Raw genomic sequence first — 23,614 nt, forward strand, 5'->3', positions numbered from 1 at the left:
AGTGTGAGGTCTGACTCTGGGAAGAACCCCGCAGCCTCTGATTTGGGATGAGAAGGATAAGCTCAGATATAGAGCCCAGTCCCTTGGCTGTGGGTGAGTCAGCGTCAGGACCATCTCTGGACCTGAGTTTGAACCCTGGTTCTACCATCTAATCACTGGGCAGCCTTTGACAAGTTACTCAGCCTGCCTGGGCCTCCACTTCCTAGTATGTCAATGAGGATAATAATAAAAGCCTCCTGGGGCGAGGATTACATGAGAAAGCACACAGAGCTCCTGAGGACACCTGCTGCCCATAAATGCTCAGCAAACTAATTGCTAAGTCTGAGGACTTCACTGCTCTCAGGGAAAACATGGTTTTCAAAAGTCTTAGTCCTAAATGAAAGCTTGAGGGAAATCTTCAACTGAAATCTGAAATCTTCAACTGAACTCCAGGGAAGTTACAATCTATAAATGCAAAACTGCTACATTTGAAGTGGGATGGGCCCTGAAAACACTCTGCCCTCTTTCCTGCAGCCCCCTCCCTCACCCCTCCCCCTTTCCCAGCCCTCCCCCTTACCCAGCCCCAATGTGGATATCCCATCCCCAGCTACCCCAGGAAGGGACCCTGGTTATGGGCACACAGCTGCTCCTCACCCAGCTCGCCCACTTCTCCCAGAGTGGTCAGGCTGCATGTGACCAGTGCTGAACAAGCCCCAGAGTCAGCAAATGTCTGAGGGCTTCTGGAATATACACCTAATTCTGGAGATCTCCAGCCACCATCCCTGTGGTTCTGCCTGAGGTCAGGACTGGCTGCTGCCAGGTCAGCCACGCTGCACTGACCCAGGGGCAGAGTCCCACGTCAGTCCCCAGATCGTGCACCAAAAGGTATTATGGGACACATCAAGCCATTCAATGGAGAAGATTCATTAACTTTATCTGTTTCATAAAAATCACTCACAGACTGAAAACCAAACACAAATTACACATGGCTCCAAAGTGGCAAGAAGGCCATTCTTTCCATTTTCTTGCACAGTTTATATTCACAGAGCAAAGAAAACCTTCATCTACTGTGGCTCTGCTCATTTGGCTTTGATGACCATCTGACCTGGGCTGATATTACTGCATGTATGCGTGCTAAGTCTCTTCAGTCATGTCTGACTCTTTGCAACCCTATGGACTGCAGCCTCCCAGGCTCATCTGTCCATGGGATTCTCCAGGCAAGAACACTGGAGTGGGTTGCTACGCCCTCCTCCCAGGGATCTTCCTGACCCTGGGGTTGAACCTGTGTCTCTTACATCTACCTGCACTGGCCAGTGGGTTACCACCAGTGCCACCCGGGAAGCCCTGATATTACTGCATCATCTACTAAAAAAGGGCCTGCTGAGTAAAAACCCAGAGCAGGGCCCTTGTCAACAGGTGTCAAGAAGAAGAACGTCTTGTTCAACAGTTACCTCCACTGAGCCCCCCCGCCCCGAGAGAGCTTCAGTGGGTCCACCTGTCATCCTCCACTCATTGTCAAGTGAACAGTCATCAGTTATAACTTTTTTTTTTTTTTTATTAAGGTCTGCCTGCTGAGCTGGCCATGGAGCAGAGACTCTGGAGGGGAGCAGTGGTTCTTATGACTGCTTATGGCTGCTTCCCTGGAAGCAGCCAAAGTGAGTTGGTCACTTGAAAGTAACTCCCTGACTTCAAAACAGAGCTAAAAACATTGTGAGGATAGCCCTGCTTTTAGGTACTAAGAACTAGCCAGTGGCCAGATGCCTGAGGGGTGCAAATGAAATCCTGAGGCACAAACTGGGAGAAGTAACACAAGGTCTTGCTGGCTTGGCAGAGCAGGGTGGCCACTGATCGGCTGCTGAAGCCCACTGCACCCCACAGCTTCCCATGCACTCCTTTCATCCTATGGGTGAGGATCTTGGATCTTGTGTCAGTAGTAAGTGTTAGGTAGTTAGAATAGGAAAAAGGAGTCCAAAATGGCGATGGCTTAAAGACAAAGAAAGGGGAAAGACCATGAAAATGGAACAAAAGGAAACCCGCTGCCTGGAGAGAGAACTTTGGGTGAAACAAACATGCCCCCTTCTTGGCTAGCCCAATTTGCCAAGGGCAGGCTCAGCGGGGAGGAGACAAGTGAATTAAAGGAGGACACCAAGAGGACTGAGGCCTCTCCTTTGGCCTTGGCCTGCCCTCACACCTTGAGGGTGTACTTTCCTTCGCTTGCTGGATAAAACTCTGAGCTGTAACACTGGCTCACCATTTCAAATCTTTGCTGCGGCAAGACAGAACTGAGGAAATTACACTCCCCCAACATATCTGGGGCCGTGACTCGGATGTGACCTGGCTGAAACAACCTTGGCTTGGCCCCTGCAAGGCGGAGGCCAAGCACAGCAGAAGCCCCACTTGGTGAAAGCTCATGTGGCGGAAGCTGAATGAAAGGAAGCCCAGTGCAGGGGAAGTGACAAGAAGCCCAGCGTGCTGGCAACCAGGGCAGCAGAAACAAACTCGGCAGAAAGCTCACACAGCTCAGTCTCAGGTTCCAGAAGACCGCTGGTTAAGGTAGGAGGTCCTTGCCCCTTTGGCAGGAAGGACATATGACTAACAAGATCTTAATGCCATTATGATCTCTCGTTTCTTGTTTCCTCAAACCTCCTGTGAACAGGCGAGCTGCTGTGGGTGCAACTGAGGGACTCTGGCAGGGGCTACTCCCCAGTGTGTCCCGAAGGCTCCACTACCTGCTGCGCCCTAGGACCTGTTGCCCAAGCGGGTGACGGTTCTTCTGTCCTTACCCTCCTTTGTGCCAAGGAGCCCGTGAAAACTGTAGGCACAGATCAGACATTTAGCAGTTTTCCCAGCAAGTTACGAAGGGGATTCCTCGGCACATTCTTCCCACTGCTTTTTCCTCCCGTCCTTCAGCTCCTCTCTCCATCTCAACCTGCCTGGGGATCTGCACCCTGACCCGGGGATGCCCGGCTCTCAGGTTGCAACAGTACTGGGTAGTATAAGCTTCGGAAAGACTCACCCCTAAGGAAGTCCACCCATGGAAATTGGAGGAAGCCTATTAGTTGTGGGACTGTGCCCAGTCTCAGCAATAACTCAGGAGTCCAATGAGAACCCCATTGCCTTTCTGGAAAGTCTGAAGGAGGCCCTCCAAAAGTTTACCATTCTGGACTTAGACTCTTACTAGGGGAGGTGATTTTAAAGGACAAATTCCTGTCCCAGTGTGCATCAGGCTCAGGATAAAGTTACAAAAGCTACAGCAGCAGGACTCTGCTGCCTCTTCAGATGATGGTCCAGACAGCCACCAGTACTTTTTATAACAGAGAACAGGAGAGGGAGGCCAAGGCCCAGGAAAGAACGAAAAGGAAAGAGACAAGGCATGCCCAGATGCTGGCCCCCTCCAGGGAAGCCCTGTGGCAAACCCCGAGTCCCTAAAGGACAACGCCCAGGACAAATGCCTAATCTGTAGACAGGTGGGATATTGGGCCAAAGAATGTCCAAACCGTGAGAAGTCTCCTAATACAGTTTGCTACAAATGCCATCAACTGGGACATTGGGTGGCACTCTGCCCTCAGGACCCAAGAGCCTCAAGGTCAAGCTCCAAACCTTCTCTCACGATGGTTCAATGGGACTGAAGCAGCCCGCTCCAGCCAGCCCGCCTGTCACAGATAACCATCACAGGGCTGAAGCCAAGGGTACAGCTGGATGTGGCAGGTCAGTCCGAGAACTTCTTGGTTGACACAGGGACTACCTACTTTGTCCTGACGTCCTACTCTGGAGCCTTTTCCTCCCAAACCTGTACCATTTTGGGTGCTACAGGAAAAACAATAACAAAAAGATTCACCCAAGCACTTCTTTGTTGCTGGGATCGACAAATATTTTCCCACCAGTTTCTGGTGGTCCCTGAGTGCCCTACCCCCTTATTGGGAAGAAATCTTTCCCTGCCTTCGAAGTCTTGCAGCCATTGCAGTCCTGATAGAAGATGCTTTAAAACTCTCTCTTGGGGACAACTAACTATTTTTACCAGCCACCAAGTGTAACAACTCATAAATGAGAGAGGTCACTTATGGATGTCTGATCAAAGGATCCTCAGATATCAAGTAGCGCTGACGGAAAATCCAGGCCAGACTCTATCCCCTTGTGAGGTTCTTAACCCAGCTACCTTCCTGCCTACCCCCGAGGGCTCTCTCCCTTTTCACTCTTGCCTAGAAACCTTGAACCTTGTCTCAAAACCTCGAGAGGTATTGTCAGAAGGTCTTCTGACCAATCCTGAGGAAATCTGGTATACTAATGGAAGCAGCTTTGTCTTGGATGGAAAAAGAAAAGCCGGATATGCAGTAGTCTCTAATTTTGAAACCATAGAGGCTAAATCTTTGCCACCAGGTACTTCAGACCAGTTGGCTGAGCTCATAGCCCTGACTCAAGCTTTAGAGTTGGGAAAAGGAAAAAGAGTAGCCACTTACACTGACTCCAAGTATGCCTTTCTGGTGCTACATGTGCATGTGGCTACTTGGAAAGAAAGAGGCCACTTGACCACCTGAGGGTCCCCAATCAAATATGGTGATCAAATCCTTAGGCTCTTGGAGGCAGTCCATATGCCTGCTGAGGTTTCAGTCTCCCACTATAAAAGACACCAAAAAGGGAGCATGGAATGGCATGAGGGAACCAAGCAGCTGATCAGGCAGCAAAGAGAGCAGACTTACAGAACCATGACCTAATAGGGGCTGCCACCCTAGTTCCACAGACTGATTTGCCAGAAACTCCTTCATATACTGAAGGTGAGGCTCTTAAAGCTAAGAGTGAGGGCTTTCAAGAAGATCATATGGGGTGGTTGCAAAAGGAGGGACTCCTTTTTCTGCCTGGAAACCTCCAATGGAAGTTGGTTAACTCCTTACATGACACCAGTCATTTAGGGGATAAGGCTCTCCAAAGATTACTAGAAAGTTCCTTCAGAGGAACAGGCCTCCAAACGACTATAAGGCAAGTGGTCTCCTCTTGTCCCACTTGCCAATTAAACAGCCCCCAAGGAACTCGAAGACCCCAGCTGACCCAGCCCGTCCAATGACAAGGGACCTATCCAGGAGAAGACTGGCAGATGGACTTCACCCAGATGCCAGTTTCTCAAGGGTATAAATACCTATTAGTCATGATAGATACATTCACAGGATGGACTGGATGCTTTCCCATCCAGACTGAGAAGGCTGAGGAGGTGGTAAAAACACTTCTCCATGAAATCATTCTGAGATTTGGCCTGCCCAGGTCATTACAAAGTGACAAGGGGACATCATTTACTTGTAAGGTCACCCAAAGGGTCTCTAAAGCATTGGGTATTACTTACTACTTCCATTGTGCCTGGAGGCCTCAGTCTTTAGGAAAAGCAAAACTATCCAAACAATTCTTGAAATCAGCGATAAAAAGATAGCCCAGGAGACCTCCCTGGGATGGAAGGAGGCTTTACCAATAGCTCTCCTCTGCACCTGTATTGTCCCTAAGGAACAGATTGGTCTTAGTCCTTATGAGATGCTGTATGGGAGACCTCTTGTTTATATCAATAACCTCTTCCTAGATTCAAAGGCTCAGACCCTCCAGTCTTATACCATGGCCATTGAGCATTTCCAACAGGATATACGCTTGTGGGGTGTCAACTAGGACCCAAAATATTCTAAAGAGCCATCACTACATGCTCCAGGGACTCAAGTCCTAACTAAAGTCTGGAAAGATGGGTCCCCAAAGGCTCAACTTCAGCCCACATGGCAGGTCCCCTTCCCTGTAATACTTTCTACCCCCGCAGCAGTCAAGGTACCAGGACACAACTCCTGGATTCACTACTCATGAGTCAAGCCATATAATAAAACAGAAGAGGACACTCAGTACACCTGTGAGCCCCTGGGAGATGTCAGACACCTATTCAGGACTACAAATGAGTGCCATTCTAGTGAACACCCCCAAAACTAAGCTTCTGGGGATAAGATTTCTCAGGATAACTCTAAAGAGCCAATGCAGCCTGGCAGGGGTTGTTACTCCAAAATAGACAGGAGATAGAGCTCCTGATCCCTGAACAAGGAGGGACTTGAGCCATCTTGAATGAGATGTGTTGTTTCTGGGTAAATACCTCCAGCTAAGTTAAAGAAAGTCTCACAGTCCTCAAGAAAAACATTCAGATCCTATGGGATCTCAAAGAACAAGCTGGAGATCTCTTGGGTGGTTACAATCTCTCTTTGCGGGGTCCTTCTCCAGGCAAGGAGGGATTTGCAGTTGGCTAATGCCCCTACTGGGCTTCCCTGGTGGCCCAGAGGTTAAAGCATCTGCCTGCAATGCAGGAGACCTGGATTCGATCCCTGGGTCGGGAAGATCCCCTGGCGAAGGAAATGGGAACCCACTCCAGTATTCTTGCCTGGAGAATCCTATGGATGGAGGAGCCTGGTGGGCTACAGTCCATGGGGTCGCAAAGCGTTGGACATGACTGAGTGACTTCAGTCACTTCACTAATGCTTCATGTACCATCACTAGTCTAACCCGTTTTGTCTCTGCCCGAGTCAACAAGCTACAAAATGCAGGGCGAGTTCAACAAGGAAACATAAAATTAAACCTGACCACAGAAATTATCACTCACCCTTAGATGGACACCACTATAAGGACTCTGAGGCCTGAGACTAGCAAGAGGGGGAGGCCAAATGGCTCTCACCATTCCAGTTAGGCAGGAAGTAGCCAGAGAGACCGCGACACCCCTATTCCCAAAGAATTGGGCCTCCCATCCCTTGAGGGGGGAGTGTTAGGTAGGTAGAATAGGAAAAAGGAGTTCAAAATGGCAGTGGCTTAAAGACAAAGAAAGGGGAAAGCCCATGAAAATGGAACAAAAGAAAACCGAACCGGGAGTGAGAACTCCAGGTGAGACAAACGCGCCCCCTTCTTGGCTAGCCCAGTTTGCAGAGGGCAGGCTCAGCAAGGAGAAGACAAGTGAATAAAAGGAGGCAGCCAAGACAATTGAGGCCGCTCCTCTGGGGTCTGCCCACACTCACGCTTCCACGGTGTACTTTCCTTTGCTTGCTGAATAAAACTCTGAGCTGTAATCCACCTGTAACACCGTTTCACATATTTGCTGCAGCGACGCAGAACTGAGAAAATCACACTATCCTCCAACAGTAATCATTCAAATTTCTAAAAATTATGTCCCAATGCAAGAGGAGTAATAATTTCTGCCACCACCATTGCACATCCAAGAAAACTTCAGAACAAGATTTCCTTGTCTCAGAGCAAAACTCACATCTGTAGTGTTCGATTTGGCAAAATAACGACAGGGTCAAACTCCGTGAAGGACAGGAAACATTCTAGTTCCAATGTCTGATACGCAAATAAGCTTCTGGTGGGGGCGAGGTTGTGGCTTCACAGAAACACAAGCAGGACAGATGGTCAGGGGCTTCTGCTGAGTGTGCGCTCAACCCCGCAGAGCAAGACAGCGTGGAAATGCTGCATACGAGCCCGTTCAGTCCAGGTGTGTTTTTTTAGGAAATACGTGTGATTTTACTTATTTTTGTTTCTTAAAATTTTTTTTATTGATATATATTTGATGTATATTATGTTAGTTTCAGGTGATATGATAGTTGCATAAATTATGAAATGATCACCATGATAAGCCCCGTAACCATCTGTCCCCAAAATTATTACGATATTATGGACCATACTCCTTATGCTGTATATTACATCCCCATGGCTTATTTATTTTATAACTAGACAAGAGTACCTCCTAATCCCCTTCACCTACTTTGCCCACCTCCTACCCCCTCCCTTCTGGTAGCTACTTTTATGTTCTCTGTATCTATCAGGCTGTTTATATTTTGTCCTGTTTTGTTTAGATTCTACATATAAGTGAGATCCTATGGTGTTTGCCTTTCTCTTAACTTACTTCATTTAGCACAATACCCTTTATATCTATACACATTGTCACAAAGGCAAGATTTCATTTTTGTTTTTATGGATGAGTAATATTCCATTGTATTAATATATATGTGTGTGTATACACCTATATGTGTGCATATATATGTATACCTATATATACATATATAAATACACACACACACACATTTTCTTTATCCTTTCATCTGTTGATGGACACTTTGGTTGCTTCCATACCTGGACAATTGTAAATAATGCTGCAATGAACATTGAGGCCATGTATTCTTTCAAATTAGTGTTTCCTTCAGATAAATATCCAGAAGTAAAATTGTTGGATTATATGGTAGTTCTATTTTTAATTTTCTGAGAAGTCTCCATACTGTTTTCCATAGTGGCTATACCAATTTGCACTCCCACCAACAGCGTACAAGGATTTCCTTTTTTGCACATCATCACCAATGCTTGTTACTTGCCTTCTCACTGTTAGCCATCCTGTCAGGTGTAAGGGGACATTTTGTAGTTTTGATTTTCATTTCCCTGATGATCAGCGATGTTGAGCACCTTTCCACATACTTATTGGCCATTAGTATGTCTTTTTTTGAAAAACGTCTATTTAGGTCCTCTGCCTACTTTTCAGTCAGTCAGTTTGTTTTGTGATGTTGAGCTATAAGAGCTCATTGTATATTCTGGATATTACCTCCTTACCAAATATATCATTGGCAAATATCTTCACCCTTTCAGCAGGCTGCCTTTTTATTTTCTTGATGTTTCTCTTCATTGCACAAAAGCTCTTTAGTTTGATGCAGTCCCATTTGTTTATTTTTTCTTTTGTCTCCCTTGTCAGAGATGACAAGATCCAAAAACATATTGTTAAGACTGATGTCAGAGAGGACACTGCCTCTGTTTTCTTCTGGTTTATGGTTTCGGGCCTTACATCTAATCCACTTTGAATTTATTTTTGTATATGGTGTGAGAAAGCAGTCCAGTGTCTTTCACCACATAGCTGTCCAGTTTTCCCAACATCTCGTATTGAAAAGGTTGTCTTCTCCCCATTGGACATTCTTGCTTCCTTTGTTATATATTAATCAACTGTATCAGTATGGGTTTATTTCTGGGCTTTCCATTATGTTTCATCGATCTGCACATATGTTTTTGTCCTAGTTTGATGTCTATAGCTTTGTAGTATAGTAAGAAATCAGGGAGCATGGTGCCACCAGCTTTGTTATTCTTTCTCAAGATTGCTTTGACTATTTGGGGTCTTTTCTGGTTCCAAATAAATGTTAGAATTATTCTCCTGTGAAAAATGCTGTTGGTCTTTTGATAGGGATTACACTAAATCTGTACATTGTCTTGGGGAGTTTGGTCATTTTAGCAACATTAATTCCTCCAATCCAAGAACACAGGATACCTTTCTATTTGTGTTGTCTTTAACTTCTATCATCAGTGTCTTATAGTTTCCAGAGTACAAGTCTTTTACCTCTTGAATTAGATTTATCCCTAGGCTTTTCATTCTTTTTGATGCACTTGTAAATAGTATTATTTTCCTAATTTCTCTTTCTGGTAGTTCATTGTTAACAGGTAGGAAGGTAACAGATGTTAATTTTGTACACTGAAACTTTACTGAATTCAATTATTATTTTTAATAGTTTTTTGATGGCATCTTTAGGATGTCTTAAATACAGTATCACATCATCTGAAAATAGTGATAGTTCTACATCTCCCTTTCCAGTTTGAATTTCTTTTTCTTGTCTAACTGCTGTGGCTAGGAGTTGGCTACTATTTTGATAAGTGTGGCTATCTTGTCTTACTCCTGATCTTATAGGAAATTCTTTAAACTTTTCACTGTTGGCTGTGTTTTTGTTGTATATGGACTTCATTATATTGAGGTATGTTCCCTCTATACCAAATTTCTATGAGTTATTATCATAAATGAATGTTGAATTTGTCAAAAGCTTTTCCTGCATCTATTGAGATGACACTGACTTTTATTCCCCAGCTTGTTAATGTGGTGTATTACATCACTCGATTTGTGGGTAGTGAACCATCCTTGCAGCCTTTGAACAAATCCCATCTGATCACGGTGTATAATCACTTTAATGTTTTGTTGAATTCAGTTTGCTAACATTTTGTTGAGGACTTTTGCATCTATGTCCCTTAGTAATAATGTCCTATTAATTTATTTTTGCTTTCTTTGTCCTTTCTTTTTTCTGTGGTGTCTGTGATGTCTCTGGTATCAAGATGATGCTGGCCTCATAAAATGAGTTTGGAAACATTCCTTCCTCTTTGTAATAGAATAGTTTGAGAAGAATAGGCATTAACTCCTATTTAAATTTTTCTAAAATTCACCTATGATACTGTTTGGTCCTGGACTTTTATTTGTTAAGAGTTTTTAACTGACTGATTCCAGTTTATTAGTGGTAACTGGGTCTGCTCATATTTTATATTTCTTCCTGATTCAGTCTTGAGAGATTATACATTTTTAGGAATTTATTCATTTCTTCTATAATATATTATCCATTTTATTGGAAATTTTTGTAGTGATGTCTAACAATCCTTTGTGTTTCTGTGGTGTTGGTTGTAATGTCTCCTCTTTCAGCTCTGATTTTATTTATTTGGATCCCCTCTTTTCCTCTTGCTGAGTCTGGTTAAAGCTTTATCAATTTATCTTTTCAAAGTACCATTCTGAGTTTCACTGATCTTTTCTATTGTTTTTTCTTGCTCTCTGTTTCATTTATTAGTGTCCTGATCTTTATGATTCATTCCTTTGACTACCTTCTGGTTTTGTTTTTCTTTTTCTAGTTCATTTAGGTGTAATGCTAGATTGTTTATGTGGGATTTTTCCTGTTTCCTGAGGTGGGCCTTTATGCCTCTAGTTCCCCTCTAAGAACTGCTTTTGCTGTGTCCCATAGACTGTGGTACTTTATGCTTCCATTTTCATTTGTCTCTGGGTATTTTTTAAAATTTCCTCTGTGAGTTCTTCAAGACTCATTGGTTGTTTAGTGGTATGTTGTTTAGTCTCCACATATTTGGGTTTTTTGCATTATTTTCCTGTATTTGATTTCTATTTTCATACTGTTATGATCAGAAAATACATTTGATATCATTTCAATTTTCTTACATTTGCTGAAACTTGTTTTGTGTGATCTATCCTGGAAAGTGTTCCATGTGCACTTGAAAAGAGTATACATTTTGCTATTTTTTAATGAAGTGTTCTGAATCTATTAACTTCATTTGCTCTAATGTGTCATTTAAAGTCAGTTTTCCTTATTGATTTTCTGTCTAGATTATCTGTCCACTGATATAAGTAGGGCACTGAAGTCCCTATTATTAATAATATTGTAATGTATTATATTATTTTCTCCCTTTGTGTTTGTTAATATTTGCTTTATGTATTTAGGTACTCCTATAATGGTTGCATGGGAGAGCTGGACTGTGAAGAAAGCTGAGCGCTGAAAAATTGATGCTTTTGAACTGTGGTGTTGGAGAAGACTCTTGAGAATCCCTTGGACTGCAAGGAGATCCAACCAGTCCATCCTAAAGGAGATCGGTCCTGGGTGTTCATTGGAAGGACTGATGCTGAAGCTGAAACTCTAGTACTTTGGCCACCTCACACGAAGAGTTGACTCATTGGAAAAGACCCTGATGCTGGGAGGGATTGGGGGCAGGAAGAGAAGGGGATGACAGAGGATGAGATGGCTGGATGGCATCACCGACTCGATGGACGTGAGTTTGAGTAAACTCTGGGAGTTTGTGATGGACAGGGAGGCCTGGCGTGCTGCGATTCATGGGGTCGCAAAGAGTTGGACACGACTGAGCGACGGAACTGAACTGATAATGGGTGCCTATACATTAACAATTATTATATCTTCTTGATGGGTCGATCCTTTTATCATTATATAATATTCATTTTTGTCTCATTTCTTCTTTGTTTTAAAGCCTTTCATCTGATGTAAGTATTGCTATACCCTGCTTTTCAATTCCATTTATGTGGAATACCTTTTTCCATGACATCACATTCAGTCTTCATGTGTCTTTAGAGATGAGGTGAATTTCTTGTAGGTAGCATATACATGGATCTTGTTTTTTATCCATTCAGCTCCTCTATGTTCTCTGATTGGAACATTTAGTCTATTTAGTGTTATTATTTTACATCTTTTTGTTTGTGTATTTCTTAACTACTTCTTATTGTGGATACAGATGATTTTATACTTTAGTCTTTTAGCTTTTTAAGCAGCTGATCTATTGCTTTTACTATATATTTGCTTTTACCAATGATATTTTTTTCCTTCTATAATTTTCATATTTTTAGTTGTGGTCTTTTCTGTTTAAAGTAGCCTCTTTAACTATATCTTGCAAAGCTGGTTGAAAGTGAAAGAAAGTGAAAGTGGTTCCGTCGTGCCTGACTCTTTGAGATCCCGTGGACTATACAGTTCATGGAATTCTCCAGGCTAGAACACTAGAATGGGTAGCCTTTCCCTTCTCCAGGGGATCTTCCCAACCCAGGTGTCAAAGCCAGGTCTCCCACATTGCAGGCCAGATTCTTTACCAGCTGAGCCACAAGGGAAGCCCAGTGGTACTGAATTCCTTTAACTTTTGCTTACCTTTAAAATCCTTTCTCCTCAAATCTGAATGCTAACCTTGCTAGGTAGAGTATTCTTAGGTAGAGTATTCCTGTTTTTTCTTCCTTTCATCACTTTGAATATATCATGCCACTCTCTTCTGGCCAGCAAAGTTCCTGACAAAAAGACAGCTGATTGTCACATGGAAGTTCCCTTGTATGTGACTAGTTGCTTTTCTTTTGGTGCTTTTAAGAGTCTCTCTTTAATAATTGCCACTTTAATTATAATGTCTTGGTGTGGACCTCATTGAGTTCATCTTTTTTGGGACGCTCTGCTTCCTGGACCTGGCTGTCAATCTCCTTTCCCAGGTTAAGAAAGTTTTCAGCTACTTTTCTCTCCAAATAAGTTATCTACCTCTTCTTTCTCTCTCTCTTCTCCTTCTGAGAGCCCTCTAATGTGAACGTTAGTACACTTGATGTTGTCCCAGAGGTCTCTTAAACTACCACCATTTAAAATTTTTCTTTTCTGTTCAGCTTGATTTCTACTACTCTGTCTTCCAGATCACTGACCTGTTCCTCTATATTATCTAAACTACTGTTGATTCCTTCTAGTGTAATTTTTATTTCATTTACTGTATTCCTAAATTCTGCTTCATTCTTCTTTACATTTTCTAGCTCTTTCTTGAAATTCTCACCATGTTTGTTCATTCTTCTGAGTTTGATGAGCTTGTTTATAATTACCACCTTGAACTCTTTATCAGATAAATTTATTATCTCCACTTTTTTTAGTTCTCTTTCTGAGGTTGTCCTGTTCTTTGATTTAGAACATACTGTTCCATCTCCTTATTTTGCCCAGGTTTGTTTATTTCTATGTGTTAGGTGGGGTGGTTAACGTTTCTCGATCTTGGAGAAGTGGCCTCATGTAGGAGATGTCCTATGGGGCCCCACAGGCTACTCTTCCAGAGCTATATGCTCTAGGGGTGCCTCCTCTGTGGGCTGCGTGCCTTCTTCTTCTGTGGCTGGGCTGGCTACTGTGAGTGTGCTGGTGGGAGCCTGGACCCTGGCCTGGCTGGCTACAGGGATGTTCGTCTCATGGGGCTGTGGGCCTGCAGGTAACAATCTCACATGGCTGGCTCCACATTCCATGGGCCTTCAGGCTGGTGCTGGCCCAAGGAGCCAGGTCCCCATGCAGCTGCCAGTTACATTTTTAATCAGTTTGTGGCAATCCAAGTGAGGCCCGGGCTCCAATGCGGGCCTGTCATGCAATGATCACAACCATTTTTAAAGCAGTGCTTCTCAGGCTTTCCTGGGTGCAGCAGGGAAGCAGGCTTTCTGCTTCCTTCTCTCCAGAGATTGTGACTGTGGGTATCTGTCCCTTGAAATTGGGGTGGGAAGTATCGTTTGTACAAGAACATTCAAAAGATCTTCCTCTTGTCCCACTAAGAATAAATGGATTATATGGAATCTAAACAAAGCTGTGGAGTTTCAAGTTTTAGGATGAGAACAAACTGCCTCAAAGTCAGATCTTTATCTATCAATCTTACCAATCACTGTCAGGTAAAGATTTCCAAAAATATCAATAATTTACCGAAAACTAACTTGCAAAGCAAATTCATGCGTGAATAAAATAATTTAGTGTTTCAAAAGTTGTTTTCTTTGAGGCAGAAATTTTATTCCTATTTTAAAATAATTATAATTAATACAAAATTAGCAAATCATTCATTTTTTTATGATAGCTCTTATGCTTTGAAATATAATAAGGGGCTTAGAAAAATCTAAATATAAGTCATGTCATGGAGAAAGGTTTCCCAGAGATTTTGGCAGTGAAAGAGCATCAAATATCTTATCATTATCCAGCCTAAATCACAAAACCCATGTGCCTTTCTTGAATTTTGGATATATCTATTTGGATCCAAATTCTGGGGGAAGCAATGCAAAACACTCAATGGGCTTACTGTTTACTGGATGCTTGATCATCTACATAAAGCTCTTACAGCAAAATCCAGGAAGATGTATCCATGTTATTCTCACCTTGAAGTTACCTTGCAGGGTGATGGGCAGAGATGCTCCTGGGAAGTTCAGGCAAGGCTCTGGGGACAATTAGGACCAGCTATCTGCCAGCTGGCTGTGTTAGCAGTCACACCCTCACTTAGAATCCAGGGACCTGGACTTTTCTTTGGACTTCCAAGGTTGGAAGCCAGGGAAGGGAGGAATTCATTAGAGAAGAGCTCACCAGTCACTCACTCCCTCATTCCACATGAGGAGACCAACTCCCTGAGAAGCACAAGATTTTTCCTAATAGTACTCAAGTCTGCTCAAAGGGATACTTCTGAACAGAAAAACAAAAAACAAAAAACCTTGATTCTCAAAAGACACGTTATAAGTTATAGTCAGTCAGTCAGTCATACTTTCAGAGCCGCAAACTCAGACTGGACTGAGGAGACAACTCTTTTGAGAATCCTTGAGACCTTCCAAATACGGCTGACCTGCCTCTCCGTCTGCCTTCGGGAAGATGCTTTGGTTGAGAGGCCAGCCCAGCTCTGGGGCGGTAAGAACTGGGGGATGAGGAGTAGGGCTTGGATTGGAAGAGTGATGGAGAGATTAGGATGCAGGGAAAGGGTTTGGGAGAGGAGGATCAGGGAAGGGTCACAGGCCATGACACCTGGTCCCCAAATGAGGCACTCAGGAAATGTTGAGTAAGGATGTCCTAGCCTGTCTTCTCCTGTGACGCAGGGCAGTGGACCAGCGGTCCACAAGGCTCTCTCCAGCAGCTCTCATCCGTAGTCCTCTTCATAGCCTTACTCCCTCAAATTTATAGTACTGTCAGAACTAAAGTGATAAAGCCAGTCAGAACACAGCCTCCATCCCATCAGAATTCCAAATGTAGTGACTCCGACTACAGCTGGGAAATAACACACAAAAGCTTGACCAAGCCCAGGCTGACAGACAGAGCTCTGTTTCAGATCTGAAGATGGATGAGATCAATTTTGAAGCTTCTCTGCCTTCATCTTCTAGGTTACAGATGTCAGTGATTTTTCTTTTTTTTTTTTTTTTTGCCTCCAAGCCTCATGTTTCAAACTGCATCCTTCTAGAGTAATCACAGGCATCATTTTATATAACCCCTAGAAAATGAGTTGCTTTGTGATGAAGCAGCATTTTAGAATTTGTGGTCTACTGTAGGTTTTATTCAATTTAGTTGGTTGGTCTTCAACCAATGTCAAAGACAGTTTCATTTCAAGAACTTCAAAAGACAGTTATATTTAATGTCAATCCCTGTTTGAACAACCAGTCATCCAATTTTATATTTTAGTTACTAAATGTATCAATAAGCACTAAATGTATCAGCAATCATCAAAATGATTGGCTTGCCTATACCATATCCCTGTTACATTTACCAGTACACATGTGATATATTATAACACATGTGATTATACTATAACCAGTACACATGTGATATATTATACATGTGATATATTATAACACATGTGACTATACTATAACCAGTACACATGTGATATATTATACATGTGATATAACACATGTGATTATACTATAACCAGTACACATGTGATATATTATACATGTGATATATTATAACACATGTGATTACACTATAACCAGTACACATGTGATATATTATACATGTGATATATTATAACACATGTGATTATACTATAACCTGCACACATGTGATATATTATAACCAGTTGGACTTAAAGCAGAGAGAGTTGCAGGCTGCAGAGCCTGTGAAACCTGGGCCACGTCTGGTCCCCACCAGCTCCCCTGTCCCCAGCCCACCCTGGACAAAGGGATGGCTGTATGGACAGGTGACAAAGTGGAATGAGCATTTTCTAATCACCCCCAAAATAAATTTCTCCTTGAATTACCCCCAAAGCCTGCTTTGAGGGTTTAGTTAAATAGTTCATCGGCTGAACGTAATACAGCCTAGGGTTGAACCAAAGCAGTCTTTCAAAGCGTCCTTCCCCCGGTGCAGTTACACCCAGGAGAGGCGGCGGGAACAAACCCCGCCATCCGCGCGCCTCACCTGCCATGTCGATGGCGAAAGGCCTGTCCGCCCTCCAGCCGGTGTACCAGCCCACGACTTTGCCGTTCTCCACCAGCGGACGTTCGTAGCGCCGCCCGCCGACCAGGCCCACCGGCCAGACGGATACCTTGCGAGTCGTTCGCATCTACAAAAGCAGAAAGAGAAGTGGTTGAAGGTTCCTTAGGGAAAAGGCCCTGAAAGGAGGAAAGGAAAGTGAGCCACATTAGAAATGGAGTGGAGATTTTCAATTCACTGCCCTGTGCCGCCCTGGACTCAGTCAGGGGCTCAGGGCTGAGAAATAAAGTGGGTCGGTGTCTGAACATCGCGCACCTCCTTGGAAGCTAAGTTGTGGCCATCAGATATTGTCTCCGTGTCTCAAAGCTGAATCTGCAACAATACTCGGTACCTCCAGAAATGAGGAGGCTGGCTGATCCCCGGGGAACCGCACGTCCAGTAACAGCAGGAGTTCCGCTCAGACACCAGGCACCCTCCGGACTGACAGAAAGAAAAATGTACCCTAAATTCGCTTGCCTTTCAAAGGCAGTTTGGCCAAATTCGCGAGGAATGCCCCGTGCCAGTGACTGGAATCTCTGATCCTCTCCAGGTACACGCTCTTGTGCTTCATGGAGCTCTGGGCAAAGACAGCCCTCCACCAGAAGTTTATCTCCTAGATTTCTTTAAGGGGAAAGACTCAAAGTTCACAGAAATACAGTTCTCTTCTCAATTCACTCCACCTTCAGACCCCTGTCTTCTTGCACACTGCAGAAAATGGAAACATTTCCATTTTTTCGTTTGATATCTCAAAGCCAAGCATACTGAAAAACCAAGTTAAATCTAATACATGTTTTTCTTACAGTGACAAAATGGCCTTGTGTCTAACAAGGCACAAAAATAGCGCTGTGTCCTTTTTTTGATATTTCCTTAAAATGCCTGTGATGTTTCAGCTCCTAAACTGCTTTTTCCTGGAGCACTAAATGTTTAAATGTGGAAAGCTGGTAAGCAGACCCCATCTCAGACTTGGGTGGGTGTCCTCCTGACAACGCATAGGCTGTGCCTGCATATAGCAAAGGCCGAAACATTCTTGATAAGGATGTGAGCACCATGTGATACCGGATATGTGAATCATGGGTAGCAAGAAATCAGGATGAGCTGTGCTGTGAAGAGGTACCTCACGGGCAAAGAGGCAGACAGACAGGAGAAGAATGGAAGGAGATCGGAAACAGGAAAAGAGAAATTTCCTTAAAGAGTAGAACACACGTAACCGGGAACACTCCCACAGGGACTAGCAAACACAACCAGATGGGTTCAATGCCTGGCTTTTCACTTCAAACGGGACAGTGTAAGACATGAAGGATTTTGCCCACAGATTCCAGAATGGCCTAGGGTTCTGGGTAACGAGATGAACCAAAGAAGTAACTCTTCACACCTCTGTGCCAGTTTCATGCTAGAACATGTAGGGTTTGTTTGCATGCTCCAAATTCCTGAGAGTAGCTCAGACCAAACATCTGTTCATGTTTTATTTTTTCAGCAGATCGGGTGCTAAAGGAGAAGCAATGACTATTGAACACAGGTGATGTGGCAGGATTATATTTCCAAGTATGCTAAATTTTAAAATGTCAGTCACTTAAATACGGGCAGCACATCATATCCACAGTTCGTTGAACCCACAGATGCCAAACCTGTGGATACGGAGGGTCCAGGTTGGCACTTTAGCATCCTCAGATTTGTACCCGCAGTGGGTCCTGGAGCCAATCTCCCGTGGGCGCCTAGGGATGCCTCTAGTCTACAACTTCGGAAAGATCCAGATGCTTTTGCCATGTATGCATGCTTCTGAGATTCAGTGTGGAATCCTTCATCATACAGCCTGGCGGTGCAGGACCATTGCATTACAGAGTGTGCCAGGCATTTTACAGGAAAATGGCAGCGCTATTTGCAGAGCATCTGCACGCCACCCCTGGGACCCATCTTTGTTCTGCGTCCTTTTCATTCCATCGCTGCTCCTTAAGGAGTCCTTGGCAGCTACATTCTTTTCTGAGGGGAGGGGGATGTAATGATGACTGTTCCTATTAAAACTAAAAGCATTTTCCTAAAACTAAAATAATTCCCGATATTTAAAAGTTTTCCTACTTTCTTAGCACAAAGCAGCAGCTATGTCACGGCACAATTCCAGGTACCTGGTGTGAGCTCCAGTTTGAAATCGAGGAGTAAAGCGCTGTATGTTAAGAAAGTGAGGAAACACTTTGCATATTAATAAGATTCACAACGTATAACCAGGTCTGGTCCCAAAGGCATTTTCTTCCTCTTTATTCAACACCAGAGCCGTACTCTATCACTTACTCCTCCGGCTGTGACTCCCAGTTAAATGGACAGGACTCACAAGCAACCAGCCCAGATCACAAGCAGACCCAATGGCTGAAGGACCACAAGATGTGTTAGGTACGTTTCCACACTCCTCCAGGCTAAATGCCTTCAAACTCCCCAGGGCAGGGGGTGTTGGTTTGTCTGCATCTCCTCCAGGAGAGCAGGGAGGCAAGGAACTGCCCTGCACTCCACGTCTGGCGACCCTTCCCAGCAACCAGCTCCTGTTTCCTTAAGCCAACTTTGTTCCTGCAACTTGAAGCTACAGGGCTTTGGTCCCTGTCTGGGGACCTGCAGCCAGCTGCAGGACTGGAACACTTCAGATCACATGTCCGTTATCATCAGAATGCCCTTAGAGTGAAACAGAAAGTTAAACAAGTGTCTTTAGCTTCCTTTAAGACCTACTGGTAAGTGAAAGTCATATTATTTTTTTTCCAAAGGGAAATGAGCAAAATCCTTGATCTTATAAAACATGAAATGCTATAGGCAACTTCAAGGAGTAGAAATACAATAAAATATTTTACATCCCATGTCCTTCTTTTTAAACTAATAATTTCAGTGGTGAAAAAGCCACCCCAAACCGACAATAAAAAAAATCACCCTAAATGTGGCAGCATACACATTTAGAACTAAAGACAGACAGGAAAGAGAGCTGCAAATGTGATGAAGAAGCAGAGAGTGTGCACCTGGAGCCCAGGGTCCTTTCCAATATTGTGCATAAACACCTGGTATTTTCCAACAGAGAAGCTACATTTATATGATCCAGCACATCCATAAATTTTCTTTGGAACAAGTCTGAAAATTAGCATCATGTCTGTTTTCTCTGTTGCATCTGATTCACCATCCATTTCCTTCAACTAACAGTTCCTTGGCTCAGCGCTATTCACTCCACACAGTGTCCTTCACATAACTGGATATTGCCCGGGATCTTTTCTTTTTTTTTCCAGATAATTTTGATTTCCATATGCAACCATTTACGCAGCACGAGCTTCTGAGGGGCAGAAGCTAATTACTTAAAGGAGCTAAGAATTCTAGAAGCAGAAATGCCCCTAATGCTGTATACTCAACCCTTCTCTTGTGTCATTGGGTAGAAAGTCTAGAAGACCACACCTCACATCTCTTCACACCTCCTGTATCTTTCCACTAAATATCAGTCACATATATAATATGCATCCAGTGCCAGCCTCTGAGCGAGGTGGATGAGGTCCGTGCCTATGAAGCCAATGTTCCGGGAAAGAAAAGTCAGTAACACAATCAACTGCAAAACAAGCTACTTAAATCTTATGCTGATAAGGGCTCTAAGGGAGCAGATGGTGCTATGAGGTACATTTCAGAGATTCTGATCTGGTCTGGAACCTGCTGAGGCTTCCTCCGGGACATAGTCCTGAGCTAAGCCCACAGCACGAGAAGCACTGGCCACTGTGGACACGAAGACCCAGGACTTTCCAGAAAGGAGGCAACTCAAGTGCTTCAGGTCGCGGACAGGAACGTTCTCCTGCATTCCTTAATAAAATAGATTCATTTCGGACAGTGGCTGCTGGGAGCCAGGCTTCTCACTGCTGGAGTGAGAACTTACAGACGGCAAAAGAGAAGACCAGCATGACCCCGGTGGCTATGGATGAGAGCTGGAGACATCAGTATGAACTCATGTTTAGCTTCATATAGAGAGGGTTATAGATGGTTACAGCTTACTACAGAGATGGTTATGGATGGGGCTTCCCAGGTGACTCAGTGGTAAAGAATCCACCTGCCAAGCAGGATCCATGGCTCTGGAAGATCTGGAGCAGGAAATGGCAAGCCACTCCAGTATTCTTGGCTGGGAAATCCTATGGACAGAGGAGCCTGGCGGGCTACTGTCCATGGAATTGCAAAGGAGTCAGACACAGCTTAGAGACTAAACAACAGCAATAGATAGACACGTGTGTACGCTGGTTAGTACACACACAGTTCCTTGCTCTGTCCTCTGAGGGGCCTGGAAGCAGCAACGGGCCCACCTGGCCCCAGATCATGGTTCCTAACACCGTGCGCTAATAAAGGGAACCAGAGCTGCTCGAGAAGCAGCTGACTCCAGGGCTGGCGCAGAAATATACAAGATGATCCCAGGTATCTTCAGAGCCAGAAAGCAAGGAGGCATTCAAAAACACAAAACAAACACATTGATGGGGACATATAAAAAGGCCCATAGGACTCTACTCAATGGCCAAAGATGGAACAACTTGATCAACAAAATTGGATTACAAACTACAAAATAAACACTAAACACAAATACAACTGAAGTATATAAACAAATGTGTGAATAAATCATCAAAGGGGGAATATACCAACTTCCTACTCAGAAGAATTCCAAATTCCATATGTAGGTGGCCCTCCTCTCAACCAAGGAGGGAGAGCTCCTTCGTCGTGGGCTGCATAGGAACTCCCTTTTAGAGAGATCAGCGTGGAAGAAACGTCACAGTGCAGAAAACTCAAGGACACCATCCACGGGTTTAAGTCATGCTGACAGCATGTGCCCTTGATATGCTGCGAGTGGCACTGTCCCTCCACGGGCTTTTCTAACCTCTGTGGGTCTTTCTAATAAAAGAACCAGGGCTCCTTGGAGAAACGGCCAGTTCCAGCACAGAGATGGGAAATACACAAGATGAGCCTAAATCATCCTGCAGCACCAGAAAGTAAGGAGGGGTTTAAAAGGCAAAGATCCCACACAAACCCACATCAATGAGGGTCTGTCTGAAGAACACAGCCAGCTGAAAGAGGTCCCAGTGGCTAGAGAAGAAACAGTGCAAAATAATGAGCTATACAAAAGTGTAGATAGTAGGTACCCTTAACCTGATATTATGAAAATGGTACTTTTATTCCCCCAAATCCACAACCATATTCTAATCATGCGGAAAACCTCAGAGAAACTTCAGTGGAGTGGCATGCTACAGTATACCTGACCTGTACTCTTTTAAAGCATCAAAGTCATTAAAAACACGGCTTCCCTGGTGGCTGAGGTGGTAAAGAATCTGCCTGCAGTGCAGGAGACCCAGGTTCAATCCTTGGGTTGGGAAGATCCCCTGGAGAAATGAATGGCTACCCACTGCAGTATTCCTGCCTGGAGAATTGCATGGACAGAGGAGCCGGGCGGGCTACAGTCTGTTTGGTTGCCAGGAGTTGGACAGGACTGAGCGACTAACACTTTCACTTACACTCCTCCAAATTGTCAAGGTCATCAAAACCAAGGAAAATCAGAGAAACTATCACAGCCAAAGAGGAACCTACAGAGACATGACTGAATGTAATGTGGTGTCCAGAAAAGGATCCTGGAACAGAAAAAGGATACCTGGTAAATACTAAGGATATCTGAATAAAGAACAGACTCTAGCGAATTTGGTTCATTCATTACAATACATTTAACACATGTAACATACTGATATATAATGTTAGCAACAGGGGGAACTGGGTGTGTGATATGGGGGCACTCTCTTCAGTTCTTCGGTAATTCCAAAACTGTGTTAAATATGAAGTCTGTTTTAAAATTTTCTTTCCACAGCACCTGGAGTGGCTACTCCTTCTCTGTCCAGCCCTGATGGGTAGGGGATGATGCAGACTTATTCTCTAGCGTAGGGTCAAGTTCTCACTCACTTCCCTGCCCTCAGTCACCATGTGGACCAGAGATCATAGCAGGGCATCTGGCCGTACGTGGCCTGAGAGGAGAGTCTGGACTGGCCTGTACAGAGGTTTTGCATTTTAAATGGAGACATAGTAGACCCCAAGCCATCTGGCCTCCTTGACGATCTGGTGCGCTGGGCTGGATCCCCTTAAGGCGACAGCAGCTGGATTGCAGCAGCGCCAGGCCAGCCCCCTCTCCGCCCCCCAACACAGCCCCCAAAGCTGAACCTACATGTGATTCTTTACCAGCCTGTGCTCTCACGGGGGACAGTCCTCTCGCCAAAGTAGGCACCTAGAAAGCAGACCAGATGAGTCACACATTCCAAGTACAATAAGTCCCTACATAAGAATGAGTTTCATCGTGAAAGCATGTTCCTAGGTCCAAATTGTTCCTAAGTCCAACAAAGTTAGCCCAGGTATTCAACTAGCAATCGTGTATATAATACTGTACTGTAGGAGACACATAATACTTTTTACACAGGTACAAAAAATAAAACACCTTTACAGTACAGTGCCTTGAAAATACAGGGCATGCAGGGGCTGGGCATCAAGCGGACAGGGAAGAAGAGTGAGTGAGTGGGGGAGAGAGAGGAGGTGGGAGACCGTGGAGCTGAAGGATCGCCAGCGATAGGAGACGGAGGGCAAGCTGCGATTTCACTCACGCCTGACTCTGATGGCGCAGGTTCCTTACTGGATTCAATTCTATCTGCCCTCTTGAAAAAGTGATCCAGTTACATCTGGGTAGTAGCTCCTTTTCCTCTCTTCACAGGTGACCTCCTGAGCCTGGAATAAAGACACTGTACAATTTCAGTGATGTGCTTTTGTGTGCTTTCCTGTACAGTAGAAGTCCTAGAGTGCTTCTAGTAATATAAATACTACTAGCGGTACTTTTTCTAGTACTCTATAAGCACACCGACTTGTAGAAGAGGCACATGCATGACAGCATACACCAGACACATGAACTTACGTGTGTGACTGGACATGCACGCGCAGATTCACGTCACCGACATTCACAATCAGAAGGTTTGTATGTAGGGGATGTGCTGTACACAGTGAGGCAATACTGTTGCACAGATGAGGATGAGGACTGTTCCTGCAGATTTAATGTGCAAACAGTATATCAGTCAGTCAGTTCA

General features: G+C 44.1%; 1 protein-coding gene across 1 annotated transcript in view; it reads right to left on the reverse strand.

Moving 5' to 3' along the window:
• B3GAT2 (beta-1,3-glucuronyltransferase 2) overlaps window positions 1–23,614 on the reverse strand; it is a 92,841-nt gene that overhangs the window by 43,181 nt on the left and 26,046 nt on the right. The window contains exon 2 of the mRNA XM_043889753.1: window positions 16,470–16,614. Within this exon, the coding sequence (XP_043745688.1) occupies window positions 16,470–16,614 (145 nt within the window). The remainder of the gene's footprint in view (window positions 1–16,469; window positions 16,615–23,614) is intronic.

Source organism: Cervus elaphus, chromosome 28 (assembly GCF_910594005.1).
Source record: "Cervus elaphus chromosome 28, mCerEla1.1, whole genome shotgun sequence".
Taxonomy (NCBI): domain Eukaryota; kingdom Metazoa; phylum Chordata; class Mammalia; order Artiodactyla; family Cervidae; genus Cervus; species Cervus elaphus.